We start from the raw sequence: 19,735 nt of genomic DNA, 5'->3' as shown, positions 1-19,735 counted from the left end.
AGATATCTTGAGTTGCTATTGACAATGAAGGACTATCTAGCAGCATCAATACTACAGCTAACAGCATTAAGTAACACAAAGTGACTGTTACTTTCATAGGAGGGTATTTGTGATAAGGTGCTGCTCCTGTTGCTAACTCAATGGCTGTTATCCCAAAACTCCACATGTCAGCCTTGAAGTCATAACCTCGCACCTGGAATAGAACCAGAAAGGAAAAACAAGATGATGATGTCTCAAGTTCCAAAACCTAAAGACTGAAAAAAAAAATATATTTATACATATTAACACTAGGAATACCTGCTCCATTACTTCAGGGGCCATCCAACATGGAGTACCAACAAAAGTTTTCCTTACTTTGTTACGAGTAACATCACCTCCCGTTGCTAAAAATGCACTAACGCCAAAATCTGGGAAGGGGGAAAAAAGTCAAAATCTGTTAAACTACCTATAACAAAGCAAAAGTTTTACACTTTAGAAATGAAGTAAATTAATAAAGGTCTACTTATAGAAACTCTCCATTGCAGAGCTTATCTTTGTTTTGTGACATGCTGTCTTGAAACGCAATGGGATACACGGGGATAGTTTTATCTGAGAGCACTTCACTAAGACACCCTCAAGTTCAGCCTCCTAGTATGTGTCTTCCTGGATAATATTACAAAGGACTCCTGCACGTCTGTCATGTAAGATGTTCCTGTGCACACTTTGAGCCAAGATTTGAAAGGTTTCCATCTGATGCTGTTCAAAGATAAGGAGCTACTGCTGTCTAGCTACTAAATTTGACTGCGATTTGAACAAGAGGGAATACCATTTATAATTTAAATACTTACAGAGATTTGACAAATCAAAGATAATCAGCAAAGTGATGAACGATATACATTTCATGGTAGACAATGACATTTAATAGTTTTTTCCAGATTCCAAAATTGCAAAATACCTTAGTGTTCTGTGAATCTATTACCATATCAGTGACAGCTGTATGGGAGAGGTATGGCTTAAATGGAAGAAAGGAGAGCAGATCATCAATGTATGAAGAAATATTGTTATTTTGAATGAAGCTATATTAAGAGTATTTTAGACTATCCTATTTACAACCCAGTTACACTGAAATCAAGCAGTTTACTACAGACCTTCAATTTTTATTTCCCTATTGTTGCCTGATTTTAAGGTAAAAAAAATCAGTAACTAAAGAAAACTTAGTTTTATCATTACTTTCCACTAAACAATCGTTAAGCATCAGACTCAAATGCTGGACCTCTTCTACATCACAAAAACACACAGAAATACATTAGACAAGTACAAAGCAGGCTTCAAACAGTATTCTTTAATTTTCCCTGCAGCTTGCCTGATGAATATATATATATATATATTTTTTTTTAATCTGTAAGTTATAGAACAGACAGGTTTTGTTTCTATTTCTGAAAAGCATGAACAGCTTCAGAAACACCCGCTTCTAAGTTCTACTGACCTAAAAATGCTAGTATTAGTGTCAGTTTTCTGAAGAGGAACTATTGCATATAAGGAAAAGCTGAATGGGTAGAAATAAAAAATTAATAAATAAAAGCATAAAAAAAGGAGAGATGGAAAAAAAAAAGTCCTTTGAGTACCAAATATAAATAATTTGTATTGGACAATTCTTTACAGGTCCTTTCAGGAACTGAGATACACAGGTAATCCTGACTTAACCTTACTGCTGTTTTTCCCTATTACCATTAATTTCAAAAAGGACAACACACAACAAATATAAATGGGTGAGGGAAGAAAATGGATAAAAAACCAAAACACACAACCAAAAACTAAGTAAAATGTCTTATTGCACAAGCTTCAAAATGAAGTATTGTAGCACCTCACTGAGAAAGATATTATGACTCTTCAATTAAGTCAAGTAAACATTTCACTATAAAATTAGTCAAACACTGTTGTATGTTTACAGACAGAAAGAACGCTTTGATAGCTACTCAATAAAAACAAGACTTTAGTTTCCAATATCAGGTGTAGCTTCCACAAATACAGGTTATTTAAGAAAAGACATGACCTAGAGTAACAATCTGCCTATCACATAGGAGACAATGTATTTACATAAAGAGGAAAAAGAAATGTATCATAAGGGAAGAGCTGAACAATTCAAAAGTGTTAGGCACTTAAAGTTACACTTAATATGAACGAAAAAACTAATTTAATGAAGAGCCCTGATTTTACTGTATTAGTAAAGCATTCTGAAATCAAAGGAAACAGAGCTGCCCAAATAAACATAGAAGACAAATCATTTGTACGCTAACACCTTTTTCACCTCAGCCTGGGCTGGGCACTTGGCCTCAGCCAAAACCAAGCTCTAGGGTGAGGATCAGGCTTGGGAGAATGACAAAACCACTGCTTCCATGGCAGTGGAGCTGCAAAGCAGCTGCTGCAAGAAGACACGGATTGCAAAGATGTTTCTTCTTAACTTTCTCACCTTGTCAGTGGCTGTAGACTTTAACCTAAGGCTCAGTCAAGGCCACATGTAGGGTTACGCTTAAGACTGGGAGAGAAATAAAAGCATCAAGCCTGTGAGAATGGAGATGGCCAAAGAAAGCTTGGGCTGCCAAACAATTCCCCTGGTAAATCTTTCTCCTCCATCTAGCTTGATTAATGGAGACACAGGCTCTGCCTGTTTTTAACCAGAACTTTTCAAACATATCTGTGGGTATGGATTACCACAGGAGTGAACACACTGAGAACCACTGGTGCAGTGGGTAAGTTCACACAGCCACCTGTGCACAAATACGAAGAGCAAGATCTTCTGACTTGATTCCTTCAAATGTGTTCTTTTTCTTACAAGCTTTATTGAAACTGCCATTTCTTGTATAGAATAAATGCATCATACAACCCATGCCGCCTACATTTCCACCAATCTCTACAATTGCTCTTTGCTATATGCTCCTTACCTCATCTCACGTTATCTGTTCCTTTACCGGTTTGACATTTTGACCTTCACCAGGCAGCTCAGGCTTAGAAGGCTTGAAACCCTAACTACTTACAATCATCTTGTTTGCCCAAAGCACCTGATGTTACAATCCCAAGAGTTTAAAGTAGAATGTCAGAGCTGCAGAACTGCAGTGACTATTTAACATTATATTTCTAAATAAGTCAAAAGTTTCCTGCTCTGTACAGAGGAATTTTGTACTTTAAAAATAAGTCTCCCCACTTTAAATAAAAATATGTGTATTTTGCTCTTTCCCACCAAAGACTGAGCAGATTCTCTTTGCAGAACCTCCAAGGTCTATAATCAGAGGTCTCTGCAGAGCTACCCCAATTCTTTGAAGAATCTATGCTCTTCTACATCTTCACAGAAGTCTTTCGTCAAATAAACCCTGGGCTGAGCTTCATTTGTGAGCCATAGCTCCTTAGAACCCAGAAATGCTAACAGACAGCTGTGTCTTCAAATAATACACTTCATATATATTAGTAGTGTGTACTATGGATACAGGTTTTCATTATATAAGCTTGAGGTGCAGAAGAATGGGCAGTCCAAAGAATCTAAGTTCTTCTAGCAAATAAAAGGAAGCAAAATTATCAGATGTCTGTTCTCGAAAGATGAAAGATCTTTCTTTGTCAAGGCAAAAAGATGTAAAAAGGATTAATTTCAGCCTCTTTGACATTTAAAACTGGCTTTCAGTTAATGTGCAATGTTCAGCTGTCCCAAAGAGAACCGCCTCACACCAACAAAGAAATAAGATTGACACCACTGCACTTTTCTCCTGAAGATCGGAAATAACCTGGTATTGAAATAACGCATCACAGAAAGGCACATTCCACCTATCTATTCAGCCACTCAATTTCCTCAGTCCAACTTGCAGTGAATGTCTTACCAGCACAATTAAAGCCTAACTCGCTAAGATGCCTACAGCAAAAAGGAGGAAAAGGTCAAGAAACCAAGCTCTGAAGTTGAACTAGAAAGGGATAAATGAAGTTGTTTGAATGTTATCTGATTACTGGGAGAGTAGATTTGATTATGTGTGAAAGTAATATTCTAAAGTCAACAGCTTTATTTCAGATGGCTCCTGAGATTTTATCTTTCAACTTTTTAGTTATTATTTTTAATTAAGTTTGTTGCCTGGACATCTGCTCCTTTACAATAGAAGATCTAAAAAACACTTGAACAACACAGACTTCAAATCTTAACAGTTGCCAAAAGTGAAGTGAAGTGCTGTTAGGTACAATAAAGTGAATAAATAAACATCAAGTATCTTATTAAAATTTGAGTCTGTAAAATTGGCTACCTACTTAAGTCTTGAACTCAAACAAGAAGATTTAAAATTGCTCCAATTAGTAAATGACTCACCTGGCAGACAATATTTTCCCATCCAGTTTCATAAACTTCGGACACTGGCATATTAGATCCCTCAAAATATATGTTTACATGGTACTTTGAAAGCATTGTTTATGTAGAAAAGAACTTTTGACCATAGCCATTTTTATTACTGAGGGCTACTAAACACAAAGCTTTCATCGCTGGGTCATGAGCTATAAACTGTGAAAGGCCTGGGAGTGTGCTCATGCTATTTTCCAGATACCTGATACTACCCTGAAAGATGGGATATGAGGTTTGCTAAGTACTTAAGACCTTATGAAGACCAAATAATTTGATTCTCACATACTACCAAGAAGCATATAGATACATTCAGAGGATATTTAAGATGCTAAACTCCATCCAACCAATACCACAGCAAGACAAATGGCAGAAGTGCCAAAAATAATTCTCAGTCAGATATATTTCATGCATCTCAGTGACTTGCTAAGTTATAGCCAAGGTCCTCATGAAGCGCAGTACATACAGATTTCTGAATCACTAAGAACTATTACAATTACTTGCAGAAATAAATGAAATAAACTTGAACAAAAATATGAGTTACTACCATTTGCAAGCTGTTTAAGGTACATGGGTGATTCAAAAGGAAATTTTACAAGGACACAAAAAATTTCCTGATACATTTGACAGAACACAGAAAAATATCAAGTAATTTCTACATCATGTATCATTAACCAAAATTCCTGAAATCTGAAACTAGATAACTTGCAGCTACAGGAATTGTTAAAAGCCAACAGAAAAACTTGTATCTGTTGCCCCTAATCCAGCTGCAATTACCTTTTTCTTTTATTTAGTCATTACTTTACCACTGCCATTACCTGCTATTTGCACAGAGCCATCTTCACCAAGAAGAATGTTGCCAGCCTTCAAATCTCTAGAATGTACAAACAGAGCTTAGTAAGAGAGTACATATGTGCACCATTTATGTAAATAAATAGATCAGTAAATATTGCATAGTTATTAGTTTCACAAAACAGCAGTTTAAAAATTACAAAACAGATACAGGAACTTAAGTATAAAATGTTAACTGATTTACAACAGAATAGAGTGAAGAACTCTAACTCTCAAAAACTCGGTCTCTTCTGTACAAAGTGAGAACAGAAATACTTAGGTCCAAAGGCTCTTTTACCACTTTTATAAATAAAATTTCACAAACTGGGAGCTTTCAGAGCTTTAGAGTAAGAAGTAATGCTTTCTCACATCCTCTGCAACACTACTGGAAAAGAAAAGTTGAAAATCTCCTCTTTGATCTCTTCACAGAAGAGACTCATCTTCAAGAAAGGTAAATACAAATACGCAGTAGTTTTCTACCCAATGAAACTATTACAGCTCGGGGAATAGCAAGCATATTTTGCTATAGGGTACCATAATGAAAAGTTACATGACACTGAATCTGTCAGAAATTCAGCATGTGTTTAACAGTCAACTATATCTACGTAACATACTTTTCACACATCATGTTAAGAAGAAACTTTTCTGGCTGTTTTTATTTTATAGATATGTGTATCCCATTCTTAATGCACAGGATAAATCGTTAATACAAAATATATCATAAACATTAAGAATTTGGGCAAATCAATCTCCAAAATATACTGAAAATACTTAACACATTGCTATTGAAAGGTAATATAACTTGTTTCCTTATAGAGAAACAAGAACGCATCAAAACACACAACAAAATCCCTGAATAATTCTGGAAACAGCTCCAACTGGCCAATACCACCTGATACAGTGTCCCCCAAACTACCACGGCTTTTACCTACAACAGACATGGGAAAAGGAACACACACTGTATTGTCTTGAACAAGACTTCTGAGGTACTGCACAGTTTACAAATTAAATGTTATAATAAAGCAGAAATCTCAGGTTCTTTAAGAGTAGACAAGTGGAATGCCCAAATCTGACCTCAAAGGGTCCCGTTATCCTTAAAAGCTAATGAATGTTCCTTCCGCAACAATACCAGCTAAACATTAGACTACGAATTAAGTTTTGAGGGAGATGTTTGGCATTCCAGACCAGAAGTCAAGATAATGGTTCTTTATTTCTCCATTTATCTCAATTTTCTCTTTGCAAAAGGAAGAAACAGTTCTTGATTTACATGAGAGGCAGTTCATTTCTGAGACATACAGAAGTACACATACAGAACAATTACTGTGCTACATCTGCAATACCTTGATTCTCAGGGTTCTGTTTGCAGTACATCTGCTTTTCGTTTAAAGGATTCCCTTATAAAAGGCTAACGCTTGGAACAGACAGAAAGCCTGTTGTAGGCACTCTCCTGAAGAGGCAAATTCACCTCAGTGAAATTAATTAGGAAGGGCAGAGTACAGCACTTCCAACATCCAAACAGTGAAAGCAACCTGTGGGTTGGCTACAGCAGGTATGTATAGACCATCTTGAGGCACCTGCACAATTTACACTAGGGAAGTTAGTGGAAAGAGAATATATAGAAGAGAACAATCACTAGATGCATATACACCGAGATGCAGTTCCATAGTTCCAATCCATGTGTGATGATAAAGAAAGGTCTATAGAGTTCTAATAGACATTACTGATTGCCAGGAAAAAAATAAATTTCATATCGTCACAGCAGTACCTGAGTGCTCAAGATTTGCTGTGCAACACAATAACCAAGTCACAGATCACATCACATAAACTAGATTCATATTAAATATTTGGAGTATCAAGAGGCACAGGAGTATAGAACACAGTTCTGGCATATTTAGTGCAGCACAGGTCTATCCTAACTGTAAGAGAGACAGACAGAGAGCATAAAGACCTGGTAAGTACTAAGTATTAGTGACAAACTGCAGTCAAGATTACAGCATCTGCCTGAGTGTTTCATTTGATAATTACTGATCGCATTTACAGTCTGTGAAAGAGGCAATACAATCTGCTTAGCCAAGCAACTGCAGCTGACCAGTATTAACAAACCATACATGCAACTCTAAAATTGCTTTTCACTGTGTATACTCTCCTACCTGTGAATTTGCCCATTCCTGTGCAGATAGTCTAAGCCCTCCAAAACTTCTTTAAGAATTGTTGCTATTATGGGTTCTTCAAGGACGCCATTTTTGTGCTCTCCTCTGTTGACAATATACTTTATTATATCAAGCATTGAACCTGTATTGTAGATCCAGGAAAAAAAAAAAAAAGGCATATATACAGTATTATCATATCAGATTATTGAGAAAGTTATATTTATTCATTCTTTCTACAGTACTGCAATTTAAATCTTTGCATGTATGTGTAAAGACCTCATGTAACTAGCTCAGAATACAGAATACCGCTACCTTGTTCAAACAAGAAACAAAACACAGTTTTTTTTGTCAAGAATACTGTAACACACAATGACCCATTAGAAAGATCTGCTAATATCTTGCTAAGATACCATTTATTAAAAGTTCAGGAGAATCCCACATTTCAACAGACAGCAAAGGCTTTGGTTTATTATCCAGCTTAATTATGGTTCATGTGTTCATGACGTAAACATGCAGCTGCAAGACTGGAAGGGGATATTCTCTGCAAAGAAATGATGACAACATTCCTAGTGACACCCAGATTGAAATTTATATTAATTGCAGTTCAATGTCAAGGAATCTAATAGCAATATTTATTTTCAACAGTTCACAGTAAATTCCTCCCATGAATCACTTGTTTCTCTCAGGGTCTATGCTTCCTTTAGATTAAACTCAACAATTCACCTAAATGTGACGTAACAAATGGTATTTTATGACCGCTTCCTATCCTTTCAAGCATGATGGGGCAGTAGTCTGCTGCCATCAAGACATTTTGAAGAACATCACGTAGCAACCAGGACCACCACATCATATTTTGGAGCCTTACTTTTCTAAACTACAAGTACATACAGAACCAAGTAAGATTTTTACACCATTAACCATCATCATAAAAATTGTAATGAGTGTTTGGTTAGTTTAAGCAATAAAAAGAACGCAACATGTATAACGCATACACAAGGAAGAATCTTTCTTGAATAAGGAATGAGAAAACTTCTTATGAAATCAGAAATATATATACTTTTACAAAAGTAGAGTGGATTCTGGAGAAACTCAAAAAAGGCCACACTGGCAGAAGTGACTTAATTCTCATCAGTTTTCTCTACACAGACTTAATATAGAATTTTCATATATTGATTCAGAATAAAGAATTACAGTAGTTAGATCAACAGTCTTTGTCTCAGTAATTCTTAGCCTGTACTATCGACACATTAATACATATACAAATTTCTTAAGCTTGCACATTCCTGGTATAACACACCTATGTCTCAAGGTTCATCCTATGTGATCTCTCCCCTCTCCTTACTTGGTTTAGGTCAATTAATTCAAAGAAGGTACATTAGAAAAAAGATCATACAATATCTTTGCAGCTAAACAAGTAAAACCAGTAACTTACCACCACTTAACAGCTTCATCACCAGCCAAAGTTCATCCTTCACCACAAAAGATGTATAATACGTTACCACATTGGGGTGATTGCATTGACTCATCGCTTGAATTTCTTTCTGTAAGAAATACAAAGACCAACATAACACAGCCAGATATCAGTTCTACTTGTACAGAGAGAAAGTTAATTTCCAAAGTGAAATACTACAACAGAACTCAAGTATGCACAGAATATGCACCAAGGCACCAAATCATTTCAGTTTACCTATCGATCTGCATGCAAGACAAAATATCATTGCAAAGAAAATGAGGGAGGCTTGGCCAGGAGATATAGACATAACTACATCAATTTTCTTCTAAGAACAGCAAAGAAATTTCTGCTGAAGTCCCAAATTCAGAGTGAGCAATGAAGAATGAGCAGTCTCCAAGAGCTGAAGGTGTGGATACAGTCTTGACAAGAAAACACAAGGAAAGATCAAAACCTACTGCATTTCCTGTTCAAAAAGGATATGGAAAGAGTCGAATGGGAGCAAGTAGGAAAGGCGGAAGGAAGCTGTTGGACAAAGGACACAGCACCACTGGCTCAGCTACTGTGGGATGGACAGGTGGACACCAAGGCCACGCAATCAAACAGAAGTGCAAGAGGAAAAAGCAACATTACAGACCAAAAGTCAGAGGAAACAATTGACTAGAGAAGCACACAGTCACCAACAGATGCACAACGTGGCACTACCAAGTAACACCATCTATGACACGCCACAGCTGTACGCATTAAGAATGACTGCCTTGTATCTGCTATTTCAAGCAGAGTCCTTTTTCTATTCATTCTTTCTGTAACACCTTTCTGGCAGCTCTCATTACCCTGCCAATGCTTTACTTAGCAGTGTTTAGGCCTTCTTTGTATTGGAGGGTTTGGCCTCACACCAATTTAAGCTCCCACAACCCTCCTTCTCCCTCTCCACCTCAGGCCACACAGCCCTGATCCCTGGTGCTAGAGGAGATGCTGCTGGAGGGTGAGCCAGTCAGGGAGCCAATCCAGCTAAAAATCACACTCTTCCACCTTCCCTCCCTCCCTGAAAAGCAACTGTTTTCAGGGCGACCCATATTACCCGCTTACTCACCAGCACTGGCTCAGGGCAGGCACTAGGGCAGTCCCATTAAAATTCATTAAAGCTGTCACAGATGCCATTTTCAACTTGCAACCTCAATTCAGCAGGTGTTTGAAAGAGGGTGTTTTTTTTCCTTATTATTTGCAATGCACTCAAGATCATGGCAACTTTCTAATTAAAAAGTTAAATTTGTGTATTAAAGACAGTGTTTGTGACTATTAAGTCAGGCAGTAGCTTGACATACACTTTAGCTAGTCCTGTTGTCAGACCTCCTCCTCAGACAACTTCTGAGTCCTGAACCACAGAAGGATGAATGCCTAGACAGTCATGCCACGAGCTTGAATAACTGAGCAATTTGCAAAATAGCTTTTTTTTTGCCCCCTCCCCAGGAGACAGTACATGGAAAACAGAAGAAACATATTTGAGGAACATTTTGCTTTCCCAGAAGACACGGCAGTTTAAACACAGATCAAATTACTGCCTTCTTAGTACTGCCTTAAATTCTTAGTTCAGCTATCCATACTAAATCTTAATAATAACTCCGCCACTTTTTATTATTATTTCATTTCTTACATTTGTACAGTCCTAAAATGACATTTGGCCTTTGAAGGCAACCACAAGGCTGATGTGGCCCCCCAGTAAAAATGAGTTTGACATCCCGTCTTACATTGTTTGTGTATTACTGTGTTGCTAATATACCAAGGGCTCAAGAAGTCTACCTGCCACTACTGGGAGAAAATATACCTCAGCCTTTTTACTCACACATTAACAGTGCAGCAATGTAACTAATACTAATTGATTGTGCTAAGCTTTGCGACCTTCAACTGAAAAGTGCTATGAATATTTTGTCTGCCTGCATCAACTCCTGCGCAAAAATTGAGCTACACAGTAACCATGGCCAAAGGCACTTTGTGTCTCAGCTTCAGCGACTTCTTCCAAAGAGAGTCTTTGCCAAACAAAAATAAACAATCAGGAAGCACCCACAAGAGATAAGGGATTAAATCTTAGTCAGGAAAGTGCTAATTTCAGACATGCAGTTCTGGAGAGCCCCTATCACACACAGAATGGTGAGCCTCCAGAAACTTCAATTATCTGTTTGCAGTGCATGGTATGCACAGATGAGCGAGAAAAGCATTTGCTTAAAATACACTGTCAGAGGAAAAGCCTGCAGCAGGATGTCCCAGAGTCTCCTTCACATTCACATTACCTTAGTCATTCAACACCACCAAAGCCATTACAGAACTTTAAATTTAAAGTCTCTCTCTCACCCCTCTGCTTCTCCCTCCCTTGTGCTAGCACAAGAGTGTGTGCACTGCATCAGGAAATACCTCCAGGTTAAAAGCTAACTTCTTTTCGGCCAGGTTATTCCTGATCCAGTTTCACTGAGCAGCTGCACAAGAACATTTGTCAGCCTAAGGGCAGATGGGTCACACCGCTAATAAGCAACTGCAAGACAGCTCCACTCAGAGCTCGGCTGCAGCACCAGCAGAGCTTGGTCCAGCTCCCAGCGACCAGGTCGGTGCCACCACTCTGCGGGTGCTTCCCCAGGACACCTGGGCACAGCTCTTCGAGGGGCTGGGCATAACACATGGTGGGCTCCTCCAGAGAGCCTGCCTCCCAGGGCTGCCACAGCAAGAATGAAAACAGTTCAGAAAATCTATTCAATCAAATAAGCCATCCTATGGAATATTATTTGGTTTGTAGTGTTGATTATTTCTTCTGTTTTAAAAAAATGGAGGTAAGCAGGTGGCGGAAGATACCCAGTCAGGACAATACTAAGGGAACTTTTTCCTTGGCTGGTGGGGTTAAGTTACATTTAGCTTACAATAGTGAGAACACAGGACATCACAGGAAACAGAGTATTGAATTTCAGGAGTTTGGCAGTTTGTGTAACCTTAGTATTATGTAAACTCCCTCCCCCGCTGCCTTTCTATTTTAATTGACATTGGCCCAAGCCCTAAGTCTGCTTACACTGGCACCAAGCTTGCTGCATTTTCCATTTCTCTGAAGGCCACACAGCTGAGAATTTGTGAAGGGTGCCTTTGCACAGCATCCATAAGCAGCAGGACCTTACAAAACAGTATGTTCAGAGGGCAGATAGAGTTTAAGAATGCCCATGTGCCAAAAGAAACTGTTTGATCAGAAAAAAATAAGTGATGAAAAAATTGAGCAGGCTCAAAAATGCTGCTAAAAACCCAAAACACAACAGCATTCTAATTATTATTAACAGAAACAAAAAATTAGTACACTTGTAACAAGAGTTTTTAAGGTCAATGATGCTCTTTTCCATAATAGCATCTCTATTTTAAATCTCTGTTAGAACTGAGTCAGAATAAGTATACTTCCTCTCACAAAAAAAAAAAAGAATTAATTATGTATGTGTATGCATGCACATGTGTGTATATGCACATCTAAAAATAAAAGGAATCATAAATGTCCTGTTTTTCTTTCTTCCACTCCTAACCAGGAACTCTGAAAGCCAGAATTTATATTCAGATCAAAACAGATCAACAAATAAAAGAAACACAAAATCAGAACACAGAAAAGCATAAATTGACTTATGTTAAAAAATAAAAAAGATGGTATGGACAGTTGTCTTTGTACCAAAACAAAGCAATATGGGACAAAACCTTCAAGACCTATTGTCTCATTTTGCAGACAGTAGAGACGTGTCAGCAGTAAAGATAATCAAGCACTTGCTAAGGTAACTTTGTACGAACTGGCAACTAACTTCTGTCATTTCTGGATATCTCCTGCAGATTTCTGGCAGTTTTGTCTGGTTTTATTTTTTGTAACTTTAAAATCCTTAATTCCATTACTAGTTCAAATTCTAATCAAAAAAGATCAAATTTTGGGCATTTTATATTACAATGACTAGTGTTTCTGGGTTTATAGAAATGTTCTTTATGGGCTGTAGATGTTAATACATCATGCACAGCATCTCGCCTTGGGCTGTTCTCTTTCTAAACACAGTTCAGAATTTATCTTTAGAATTTAACTGACAGAAGCCTCACTACTCAGAGGTACCTTCTACTACCACAATCCTCTTTTAAAAAACACAACCATGTTCCATACAAACTGTTACATAAACTGAAGGCGAATGCCATCAATCACCATAGGAAGAGCATTTTGGGTCCTCCACTGTAAACAAGCCATTTTATCTGAAGAAACTGGATGGACCATACCCTCTGTATCAAATTCAAGATATCTTTTGCACTGGCAATTCCCTGCTGAGGAGATCATTTCCTTCAGAGGCAGGAATTTCTGCATTAGAAAAAGCCCACAGTCTCTAGGCAGTAGTATAACCTGTGGAACAGAAGAGAGTGTTCTCACTTTTAGAATGGTTTTGTGTCCTTAAACTCTTGTTATGCTGCCTGCATATAAATACGCATTAGTCATACAAGCACCCGATCTAGGAACATTAGAAAGCAATAGGTTTCATTTTTTAACAGTTCTTTGCAACTCCGTCTGGATTGCCATAACCAGTGCAGAGGAAAAACTCTTGCAGTCCCTTTTACAAAGGGCCTCTTACAGGTCCCTTCCTCCTCTGATCAGTGACCCAAACAAACAGCATTCCTCAAATGGCTTGTTACGGCTTATCAGATAAATGCGTGTTATTAGCTTTAACAAGAGTTTCCTTGTGTAGATGACAGTGTAACCATTCCTACTTTTTCCCTCAGAAGTTATCATTACAAAATGATCCAGCAAGTAGTTTTTGCCATGTTTTGGTGCTTTAGAGATTTTAAGAAGTCCTACTAAATTTTACCTTTGCATTTTAAACAGTGTTTAACCAAAGAAAAATGTATATTTCCTCTGTATTAAGAGACAACCAGACAGTAATCTCTTGAAAATCAAGTCTTCAGAAAGCAAGGGGTAAGGTTCTTCCCACAGCTGGTTATCCCAAGCTTCAAATTTGTACTTCTTGGTTTTGTGGCATTAGAAAATATACATTAGTAACAAATATTTTTAGGGAAGGGTATATTTCTTCCAGGAATATTTTCAAATCCTTTTTCTTACTATTATCCTGCATAAAATTCTACCCTCGCTCCTATAACCAAGCAAAAACCAAAACCAAAACAGAAGGTAGTCCCCATGTAGTATGTTCCCCTCTGATTTACTTACAAGTAATTCATCCATACTGGTTTGGCATTTTTCTAAGTTGATCCTCTTTATTGCTACACGTTCTTGCCTGGGTTTGCATAGCGCTGCCTGGACAACTGCTGTAGCACCACTACCTGAAAAAGGGCAGAAAAAACCCACTCTTAATATAACAGGAGTTTAAACCAGTAACCAACATAAGGACCCCATACTGGCAAAGAACTTAAAATCTGCTGTTTATCCTTTTTCAGTCTTTCCACTAGCAAGATTGCTTGCATGCTTCTCAAATGGAGAAGAAAAACCTCGAAGTTTCTGTTTCATAGTCCACAAAAAGTTCTCAAGCTGACAAATTAAAATTTATCAAGTCATACCCACAACCTCAATGCATTTCATATACTATGGGAACCATTGTGTTTGCGTCTTTGGATACATCTCTTGTAATCAATAACATGACTTGCACAGTTAACACATTTAAAACATTGGGGGAAAGGGGGTGAGGGAGAGCTGTGCTTTATCAAGTGTTATTTCTTTCTGTTCTTTCAGGTGAGTCCCTATTTAACCATGTGGGGTTTTTTTTCCCCCACTATGCAATGAATAGAAAAATATCAGTAAAATTGCACATGCCAAATCTTCTGCAGTTGCATCTGTATTCCTGCTCATTCATCATGATTAGGGTAACATCCTACAAAAATTATGCTGATTCTTGTGAAGAGCACAGGAGGCAAGAGTATCACACCAACAGTAAGAAGATGCACATTGCTGAATGGCCCAGCAGAGAAAGTCAGTCATGCTTATTTGACATGCAAATTACATACAGTCACAGAGCTATACTGATAACAAAGCTTGGTAGAATTGAACGAATAATTTTCTTTAGTATGCTTTATTTGCAAACAGCAGGTGTAGAAGGTCTTGTTGCTTCTTTTATCAAGCACCCACTAGCTTGTCCCAGTTAGTTTTGCGTCACTAAATTCATGAAATGATTGCAAGTAATATTCAGAAATAGTTTTGCCCAGGTTGCACATCTTGCTACCACATTTAATACAGCAATGTGTGCTTCCTCAAAGTAATTATATTATGCTCATTCACACAGAAATCTAAAATCCCCCAATGAGTAGCTTCTACTTGTAATTCTAAATATTTTAATATAAATTACGGATTTCTGGTAAGTCATGAATTGAGCAACATGTTATACTAGCCTGCTCATACCCTATATTCTATTTATGCTCAGTAATTGGCATGTCCTAGATGAATACAAACTGTGAACAAAAAACCTTTTGTTGTCAAGCTCTACAAACATGGATTCAGTTACCAGCCGACTTAAGAACAATTGAGAGCCTTTCCCTCTGCACATCTGAAAACAGCACCGACAATACCTCATGACTGAAAGTTATTGTTCATGTTTTAGTTGCTATTTGCTTAGCTGTTTTCATGTATTTTTTGTTCACATGACCTTTTCACTCCAATCACAAAGCTTTTTAACTCAGTGTATGAATTTCATTACAAAATTCTGAGCTCATCTTAAAAAAAGTCTCAACAGAACTAACTAGTCATATTATTGCAGGATGCGGTCACAGACAAATATTGACATGTCCTGTTCCGTTTGCTTACAGAACAAAGCCTTTAAAAATTAAAATAATGTAAGTAATAAAATAATTAATAGAGGTTTCAAAAATTAAATAAGAGATCCCAAGGAAGGAACCACCAAGTCAGCATAGTTCAGCTCAAGTAAGACTCATCTCTTTAACAAAGCTCTCATTCAGCAGACATCAAGACACAAATCTTCTCATTACTTTGGCTATACAGCTGTAGGTTGAGGCAGGGTGAAAAAGGCAAATTTTTAGCTATTAAGGATACAGGAACAAAGACCAAGATTTTCCTTGATGTATCTTTTTCATCTATTCTGGTAGTTTTATCTACTTGTAGGAAACAACCAGATCTCCACTGTCAAAATAAATTCATATACAAAGGCCACATAAAGGACAAACAGAAAGAGCACACAGAAAAATTATTCGGCTAACACCTGGATGAAATCCTGGCTGCTTCTTCCAGTTAATGTAAAATGACAATAAGTAACACTTCAAAACATTTGGGAAAAAACAGATTACAAAAAAAAGTCCTGTCACATCCCTGACCCCATCCTGCTATATCACTTCCTTAAGTCCTGCGAGAACCCAAACCAAAGACTATATGCTTACTACTAGTTAAAAACTCATGATTGCAAAACTAATCCTGAGATACCCTCACACACAAGTTTAAGATCTGTTCCCCTTTTGCCTACTGAAAGAGGACAAGATGAGAGGTTTTAGGACACAAACTAGAGTCTGAAGTTTATTTCTATGAAAAACCTTTCAGTGCATTTCCCTGTGTTTTCTTGTCAGACAGAGATGACTTGCAGTGGAATACTCCTTGCCACAAGAATATGAAGCACTGACAATGCAAAAAGCTTTCTATGTTTAGAATAAAGCCAATCTATCTAGGTTTCTTCTTTCTCCTGCCTTTTGAATACTCTACATGATACAGTATTTTGATAGTAAAGGCAATCTGTGCAGCCTGTATTCTCAGCGGGACCTATATATATAAAAGCCATTTAAAAGAGCTGTTTCAAGTACTGAAGTAGGAGCCAGGCACTTAGTGGCTATATGTCTCCTTCCTCTTAAAGGATATTCCCCTCTCCTCCTCTAGCACACAAGGTGAACAACCAGCAATGAAGATGAGGAAAATCTGCAGCGTTCCTGTCTCACCAGAGGAGTCCTTCGATCTCAATAGAGATGCCCTTCTCTGGTCTACTAAATAAGTAAAAATGTGAAGTGTTCCAGAGGAGTAGCTGCTATAAACAGGACTACCTAGATAAGCATTTCAGTTGAGAGATAACAGACTACATGAGTAATGCGCAATCATACAGTGAAACCAAATTTTCACAGACAACCATTTAGCATAACAAATTAGGGCCACGGGAAATGACTGCATAGAACAGATTACAGTCAACCATTCCTTGTCAGAAGGCATGACTTGTTCGAGTATGCTGAACCTTAAGAGTCTACCACAGCCTAACTCCCAGCGGAGAACACCCTAACTACACCACGACTAAAGAAAAGACTGGTTTTAGCATCCAGCCTCTATTAAGGAAACTGATCTAGTATAATAAAAGCTCAGGCTGGATAAACCATGAGGCCTTTACATCAAGCTGTCTCCTGCAGAAGGAAGACAAAGGATTAACAGTGGTCAGGCTCAAAAAAAGAGCTTTGTAAGAAAGATGTTTTTTCCACTACTGGAAAAGTCCTTCTCCTGCTACAGACAAGCTCTCTTCACCAATTTCAAAAGTTGGCAGAGAAATAAGGCAGCTTCAGTCCACATTAAGATACCTAATACTCTGATTTCACAATGGTCAACAGGTCAGAGTTTCATCTTGCCCTCAACATTTTTTGCTGCCATCCTTCTCTCTAGTGCAAGCATGCCCTCACAGCCAACCTGTTCCTTCATGCTATGAACATGCACACCCTACCACCCTGCCCTCAGCACAGCAGACCCATTCGAAATGCTTTTAACTATAATATTTGGGTTCATGCAATAGAAACTTTCTCAAGAACAATTACATATGACCACACTTCTTCTGAAAGGGTATAACCGAAAAGTAGTTTTCTACATTGCACTTTGCAAATGCTTCCAAGAAAGCATACAAAAACCCCGCAAACACAAATACTCATCCAGGATTTAAGCATAACTGAGTAAGTTCCTTCAAGTTGTTCTTGAATAATAAAGGTATTTTTTCTCTCTTTTTTTTTAATACAGGCATTTAACCTTCATGGAACCTGTCACCAGCTGACAAAGAGAAGAAGAAGGGTCTTTGAACAAGTGTGATCAACAACTGATATTAACATTTAATTTTTATCTACCCTCCACTAGTCTCATCTCAAAAAGACAGTGAGGTGAGATGACTGGACTGCACCACTTGCACATCACACATGCACACATCCTTCTTCATACAAGCATGTAACAGTTCATTTATTCTCTGTTATATATAAAGGTCTGACACTTTCCACTGATTCATCACAGCACAGTAACCCTATTCAAAATAGATCTAGAACTATGCCATCCAATTTTCTTCTGAAAAACAAAAGTCAGTAAACTTATTGCCCCATAATAATTTACCAAGTCTTTTTCTAGTAGTTCCATGTTACTCTACAGTATGCCAACACAAACCTTTTTTGAAGATTTCTGCATTCATTAGGTCCCTTCAGACACCCTACCCAAAGACACCTTTATCAGCCCCACAGCTGTTTCACCTAATATCTGAAGATAATGTAATCTGTTGGCAATGCTGAGTTTTTTCGTTGACTAGGTATCTGAAGGGTTAGGCAGCATTCGTAATTGGAAAAGATTAAATACCTTATCTCAGAATCTATACAAATTCTCACATGCTGACCTACACCATCTGCATTTTTATACCTCTTCCGCTTCCCCAACATACAGACATCTCCAATTAAATGTAGCTGACACCACACAAATTTTAAGTCAGCCTCAAATCCAAGACTGTCTGTAAAAGAAGTCCATACTAAATAGAATAAAATCTATGAAAACGGATTAAACAGCTATAAAAGTATTTTTATTTAATCTTTCAAACAGTCCAGTTCTGAAGAACAGAGTCCCATAGGTAATTCTCAAATGTAGCTCATACACAACGTCACTGCAGGACTCCTTTTGCATAGAGCAGAATGCACTTGTGAACACAAACTATCCCTGCACAAATGCAGTCATAAATCATGGGCATTTTTATGTAACATGCAAAGCACCTGTGCTTATATACAAGCTCTGAAAGTTATGTTTTATATGTTGTATATTGCATGCAATAATGTGTAGCATATTTCAAGCACTACTACATATGTGTTATGAAATGACCAGTACTTCAACATATACTGTAGCAGCATCGAGCAGAACTAATTTCTTCAGTCTCGAAAGAATCAGTCCTGTTGGTGGCAAAGCAATACTTTTGGTTAAGAAACCGAGAACAAAGAACCTTTAATTTCTTTCAGTTTCTAGCTTTTACCCCACAATACTCTAGAGATCTTTCAGTATTACCCATTTTCTTTCATATTGCTTCCATTGACTAAAAATAAGTTATAAATCACCTCATTAAAGCTCATTTAGACCACTATACTAAACTCTAAAATGTGCTGAAATCTAATTTCTTCACAGAAAATTAACTCATCATTTCCCTCTCCATCTTCACAAAACAAATGCTTCTGTTCTTAAGAACTTCAGGATAACCACATAGATACAATTTACTAACAACTCCTGCCTACTTTGTGTTCTTAATTCATGCTGAGATCAAATCTCTCCCCTCAGAACTGACCTGAATACTAGTTTGCTAGCCATTAGGTTTATGACATAATTAACTTAAAATACACTAAGTGTTCTATCAAATCCATACCCATACATAGAACTGCTACTTCTGCATTTTCATTATTCAACCATTAATCTAATTAATTCTTCATGGAGCTATACAAAATTAATTTGTTCTGCACCTGGACATTTAAAAACATCACCATTATGGCTACAGAATCACTGGGTTATCCAATTGCTGTATTTGACTTTTCGTGGGACAGTAGCTCACACAAAGTCTTTGAAGTCTAGCTTAGCCCAGACTACTTTTCAATAGCAAATTGCATGAATAAACTAGAAAAAAAACACACTCTCCAAAGATTATAAAGGTCTACAAATACTTCTGTGACCCCACTGAAGTCTTAGAGAAGTAGCTTAAATGTCCACATCAAAATTATGAT

General features: G+C 37.5%; 1 protein-coding gene across 1 annotated transcript in view; it reads right to left on the bottom strand.

Annotated features, from left to right (window-relative positions):
• The window catches only part of STK39 (serine/threonine kinase 39), a 102,540-nt gene that overhangs the window by 65,036 nt on the left and 17,769 nt on the right, over nucleotides 1-19,735 (bottom strand). The window contains exons 2-7 of the mRNA XM_082055655.1: nucleotides 13,980-14,092; nucleotides 8,759-8,867; nucleotides 7,327-7,468; nucleotides 5,164-5,219; nucleotides 298-407; nucleotides 92-193 (exon numbers count right to left, since the gene is read on the bottom strand). Coding sequence (XP_081911781.1) covers nucleotides 92-193; nucleotides 298-407; nucleotides 5,164-5,219; nucleotides 7,327-7,468; nucleotides 8,759-8,867; nucleotides 13,980-14,092 — 632 coding nt within the window. The remainder of the gene's footprint in view (nucleotides 1-91; nucleotides 194-297; nucleotides 408-5,163; nucleotides 5,220-7,326; nucleotides 7,469-8,758; nucleotides 8,868-13,979; nucleotides 14,093-19,735) is intronic.

This window comes from Streptopelia decaocto, assembly GCF_964273445.1.
Source record: "Streptopelia decaocto genome assembly, chromosome: 6".
Classification (NCBI taxonomy): domain Eukaryota; kingdom Metazoa; phylum Chordata; class Aves; order Columbiformes; family Columbidae; genus Streptopelia; species Streptopelia decaocto.
This window is presented reverse-complemented; position numbering and strand designations above follow the sequence as displayed.